Raw genomic sequence first — 6,000 nt, forward strand, 5'->3', positions numbered from 1 at the left:
TCGAAAAACTTTTGATATTCCAAAATGTGAAAAATTACATACGCTTAGAATTCCTTGTAGACCATTGACGTGAATTTTCGTGTAGTTTGCTTTCGCTGTTATGTAGATATTCTCAATGGTTTAATACCTAGTCATATCATAAATTCTGTTACAAAGTTAATAATGAACTACAGGCACAATATAACATCCATTAATATTTGGATGTTACAAAGGTACAGGTCTTGCCAACACAGAGCACCAATCACTGTTGAAAATTGCCACCTCTGGCCTTCACACAGGCCCAAAGTCTCTGAGGCCAGTCATCGATCGCAGCACGCACGGTCTCGAGGGGAAAGTCTGCCACTGCCTTCACAAGAGAACGCTTGAGACTCGCAAGGTTTGGATGCCTCTTCCTACAGACCATGCCCTCCAAAACGGACCACAACCTTTAGTCCAAAGGGCTGAGGTCTGGGCTGCTGGAGGGCCAAACAGCCGGAGCAATGAAATTGGGCACATTCCCCTGAAGCCACTCCTGTGTAATCTTTGCCTTGTGGGCTGGTGCTGAGTCCTGCTGGAAGCTCCACAGCTCATTGTTGAACATGGTGTGGGTCAACGATTTCACAAGTGGCTCCAACACTGTCGCTTGGTACACTTTTGCAGATGTTTTCACACCATGTTCACAGAAGTGGAGATCAGTTGTGCCATCATATGAAAACCCCCACCAAACCAACACTGAGGCAGGATGATGGCCTCTAAGGATCCGTGGTGTGTTTTCACGAGCTTCCTGTGATGTCTAGGCATAAACACGGTCGTTTTGACGATTGTAACACACTTGAATCATGAAGATATTTTCGTCCGTGAAAAGGATCCTCCTGTGGCCACCATTTGCATAACACTGAAGGAGTCTTTTTGTTTTCTGCTCCCTCTGGACCTTAAGCTGTGGAGTGAGGAAGTGACCAGTACTTCGCCGATAAGCGCAGAGTCCTAGGTCACTTCGGAGCACACGCGACATCGACATTTTCGAAATGTTCAGCTCTCGAGCCATCACTGCTTGTTTCCTGACAGCATTTTGTCGAATCTGCGCCGCCACTGCTTTCACGAGCATCTGGCTCCTCACGCTGCAAGGTCTACCTTTCCTGGGACGGTCCTCAATTGTGTTTGTGTCACACTATCTGTTGATGGTCCGATGCACAAACATCCTGCTGATATTCAGCTTTTTCAGGGTGTTGAAAATGTCCAATGGTGATTTGCCAACTTCGTGCAGTGTGATTACTGCCACACGGTTCTCATATACACCCCACTCCATTCGACTTGCAGTGAAATTCACCTTTCCGCTACCACAGCCAAACACACAATGATACTGGTTGTTGTTTGATCCAACATTGCAGTGTTACCTTGCCAACCAGTGTTGCCATCCCTGTCTAAACTTTGTAACAGAATTTATGATATGACTAGGGGCCCGTTCTGAAAGTCGCATGAGCTTAACGTGTTAAACGAGTTATGGTAATGGCTGTCCCATAAGTGCTTCCGTGCGTTTCGTGAGGTTCATTATACCGTCCCAAAAGTTGCATTCCGTGAGTTTCTTGCAAGGACGAGATATACCAAATGCATGGGCCAGAAGGCTGGTTTGTTCGGTGAGAATCGTCTGCTAGTTATAGACAACGTGCGTGCTTGATGGATTCAAACTGCTTTAGTTCGGAAAATGTATTATAATTTTAACAGAGCGATATGAAGCAACATACACAAGATGAGTATGCCTTAACTGTTCTTAGAATGTGATTAAAATGAGTAACAGTGTCCCCAGTAGAGTTTATTTTTGCCATAAAGACATTTCTTCTGCTGGATGCCATGTGGAAACTTTATCTAAAAGAAATGCTGCGCCTGCACTTTCGCCTAGTGTCCCATAAGTCTGTAAAATAACTGGTTTAACCAGATTCACGAGCCCAGTTATTTTTGTTGAATGCGTTCGTTTCGCTTAGACTTTCGGAACACACTCAACGTAGACTTACGTAATTGCGAAACTATTGGAAATATCTAGACAACAGCTAAAGCAAAGTACACGAAAATTCACATCAATGCTCTAGAAGGAATAATACTCTAAGCATATTTAATTTTTCATATTTTGGAATATCAAAGATGTTTTTCTAATAGAGAGGAAAATTTGAAGAAATTCGCCCTTATGGCTGCCAAAGGTTTAGTCAAGCCTTAATAACCCACAAATGTATGAAACCAAGAAAAACACATTACATTGTGGCTTAGGCCAGCTGCACACCGTATCTGACACAACGGGACACAAAGCGACACGAGGAGTCACTTTGCTTCCATCAAAACGAAACAAATATTAATTATTGTTATCAGTGCTTTTTTCTGTACTCTACAAGTTGGTTTGTTGTTATTATTTGTTATTGTCTTTATCATAAGAACTGCTCTAAATTTTGTGGTATATAAATGATCACATGTACACTCGCACAGACACATACTTCTCTCATTAAAAAAAAATCCTTCTAGTTTAATTCTCACATATAAAGGTTACCGGTACGGCGTGCTGTTGCATACCGCCTGAAAAGAGCACTGATTATTATTATTATTATTTCATCCAAAGTAAATTTATAAACACAAGATCTATCACATCTGCTATTAGAAGGGATATGTTTATTTTGTGCAATAAGTGCAGTATGTGCCGATTTTAATCACGTTAGGCAGAGTTTTAACTTTCCCAAGTCATCCATGTTGGATAACACCGAAATTTTATTCTATTTACCACATTTGAACCCAAAATTGGCTGGTTTTGTACCGAAATTTTGCTTTATTATTTACCAAAAATATGTGCCTCTAGTAATCACTAATACTGACTGATATTTTACAATATACAGGTATGCGATGGAATACATTTAATGCCCTGCTTTCTGAGCTGAAATTTCTGGTTATCATGCATGGGTTCTTCTGTAATTTGTATACGTTATAAATGGTATCATGCCACCTCTAGTTATCAATAGACCTCGGATTTTAGGTTTTTAACCTATTTTTTCCTTTATAGGTATGTAAGAAATATAAGTTATGTCAGCATTTCGTTAAAAAACACAACTGATGAAGTTTTATATATTTATGGACGTATTTAAATCGTTAAATGAATCACATCGTCGCATAAAATTCGAACCCATGAATAACAATGTAATTTCTTTCCTTGATCTGCAAATTAAGACAACTGACTCAATAATTCAAACATCAGTCCATAGAAAAAAATTAGCGGGGGAAAAATACATCCATGCCAAATCAGAACATTCGCGTATAACAATGGATAACATATTTTTAAATTTTTTCCTGAGAGCACAAAGACTATGTTCTAATAATCTGTTGAAAAGAAATTTGTGTGCATTCCATTCCACAAGGGATTCTCACATAAAATTGCAAAAATTTTTAAAAGTTTTAATTTCAAAATTGTTTTTAAAGCACCAAGAAGTTTGGAATGTACATTTAATGAATTCAAAATGAGAAACTCGCTACCAGATGTGGAAACCACAGGAATATATAATATAAGTTGTTCATGTTCAAAAGATTATGTGGGACAAACAGCAAGGAAAATGGCAATAAGATGGCACGAACATGATTTGGACATTATAAATCTAAACCCAAGAACAGGTTTGTCAACTCATATCATCGAAGAGAAGCATTTGATTAAAAAGAGAAGGGTTTTAAAAAGATTAACGGGAAACACAGAGTTGAATGTCTGGGAAGCCTCGTTCATTGCAGAAGAACACTGGAATAAATTAAATAATGAAAATGGTAACATAGATCCAGTGTGGAGTTTTCTTTTTCACAAATGGAGTAAGCCACCATCTTTAAAATTTAATGTAACAGAAAACATCAAGAGACTTTGTGAAAACAATGATGAATTTGAATTACCTGATGATATTTGGGATTCATAATTTAAAAAAATAGACTGCTTTTTTCACAGTTAAGTTGCTATATTACAACAATGTAACATTGACAACATCCATTATATAACAGATTCTTTTTGTTTAAAAATTACTAACCATTGTTATAACTGTATCTTTAGTCAAAATGAAAATAAATGTCTGATGAAAGGAGCGTGTGTTCTCCTGAAACGTCACAAAGAAAAAACTGTTTTCTTATGCTTGTAATAACCGTAAACTACAGGAAAATAATTCTATCATGCAAGCAATGCGTACATACAAGAAAAACTAAGTTTTATAGTGCTTGTTAGAACCTATTTTAGGTTTACGTGCGTAAATCGAGCCTTTTTTAAGGTTTTATATATTTTTAAAGGTTTGTACAGGAGTTTTATGTACTCAGATGCATTTGGTCTGTTTGGTCACGAAAAAATTCAATGTCGAACGTGTTTGAAATGTACTCTCTCTCGATTTCCCTTCCTCCAAGTCCATGGTGATTTTTCAAAGTTCTAAACAAAGCAAAATGTCTGGTGCCACTGTTACCTGTACAGTCCAATGTGATTTAGATTTATTCCTTTCATGTGCGATCCATAGGCTGTACGCACTACATCACATTTGAATTTTTCTTCTACAATTCATATATATATATATTTTTACATGGAATTTATCTCTTATGCTGTCTCTTAGTTTGTCTTTCCCCTATGTACACATTCTTTCAGCCATTCTTCCACAAAGCCATTCTTGAACCTGATTACGTATGAGTTATAATTTTTTGTCGCTTTTCCCCATCAAAACCCAGGGTGTGCACTACACACACGTAAATACGGTAGTACTTACTTATCGATGAAATAGATTGTTTGAAGTTCTGTTAATCTGTTTAGTGGATAAGTAAGCACTTTATCCCAGTATATTAAATTGCTACTGCAGTTTTTGAAGAGAGTTTTAATATCAAGAAATAAATATTGTGATGCTGTAGCTTTTAAACAGAGTCATGTAGTACTTTGGTTCACATTATGTTTTCAGGTGATATACCCATATTTAAATAAATATCAGATGTTTTTGAAGTGGGAAAATGATGTTTTCTTAAAACTTAATTTTGCAGAACATATCAGAGGAAACTCCAGATGAAAAGGAGAAGAGTATATATCAAATCCAGACATTGTATGCTTTTGATTTATTTTACAATCGACAATTCCATGAATCGATGAAGGAATTCATCAAACTGAAAACTGGTAAGGAAATCTCTATTATCATTAATATAAATAAACATAATAATATTAGGGTTATGCCTATAATTATTATTTTTGTTCTTATTTTGAATATTTCATTAGGTGTTATATATAAATATAAGGATAACACAATAAATTCAAGTCTTAATAGAGTTACTAATAAATGCCTACGTAATTACCTAAAAGTAAAATTAATAGAAATAAGAATCTAACACATAATCAATATATTAGTTTTGAATTAGTAATAATAACTGTTATTGGTAGTAGTAATACAATTTCTAAGTCCCTAACATTTGTCATTTGAAACCAACCAGTTTTGTATCCAGAAATATAATATTAATGGTGCACGAGATATTCACTCACAACTGAATGTGAGAATATTTTTAACCCCTTAAGTGTGGAATTTGTTGAACAAGTCGCTACTGTAAAATTTAGGTTTTTTTCGTCAAATTCAGTTGAACATATTTCATAAAGTTTTTATCTATATAAGGGCTTTCATATTTCACGACAAATTTAAATAATATAATAATATACAAATACAATAACACACAAGTTCCCCCCCACTTTTCGCCACTTTTGTCCCTGTACTATGCTAATTCATATCTACAAAGGGAAATATACTGTCTTAGCCCCCCAGTTTTGGAACCCAATCACTGCCACTGGTTGGCATATATGTACTGCTAGTTCATGTAGAATATTTCTAGTGTCTTTTAGTCTTCTTTTTTTTCATCTTTTTCCTCTCTTACTACTATTTTTGTTTGTACTACAGCTAGAACTATCTCACCAAACGTCTGTGTGACTATATACGCCACAGTAAATCGAATATAGTTGAAACAAACATGAAACGTATATACTACACTACAGCAGCACAATGCGGAGGG

General features: G+C 36.0%; 1 protein-coding gene across 1 annotated transcript in view; it reads left to right on the forward strand.

The window, feature by feature from the left end:
• Positions 1-6,000, forward strand: part of Vps39 (vacuolar protein sorting 39) — a 106,589-nt gene that overhangs the window by 39,599 nt on the left and 60,990 nt on the right. The window contains exon 7 of the mRNA XM_083114148.1: positions 4,993-5,122. Within this exon, the coding sequence (XP_082970274.1) occupies positions 4,993-5,122 (130 nt within the window). The remainder of the gene's footprint in view (positions 1-4,992; positions 5,123-6,000) is intronic.

The sequence above is a fragment of the Lepisma saccharinum genome, chromosome 28 (assembly GCF_977018435.1).
Source record: "Lepisma saccharinum chromosome 28, izLepSacc3.1, whole genome shotgun sequence".
Classification (NCBI taxonomy): domain Eukaryota; kingdom Metazoa; phylum Arthropoda; class Insecta; order Zygentoma; family Lepismatidae; genus Lepisma; species Lepisma saccharinum.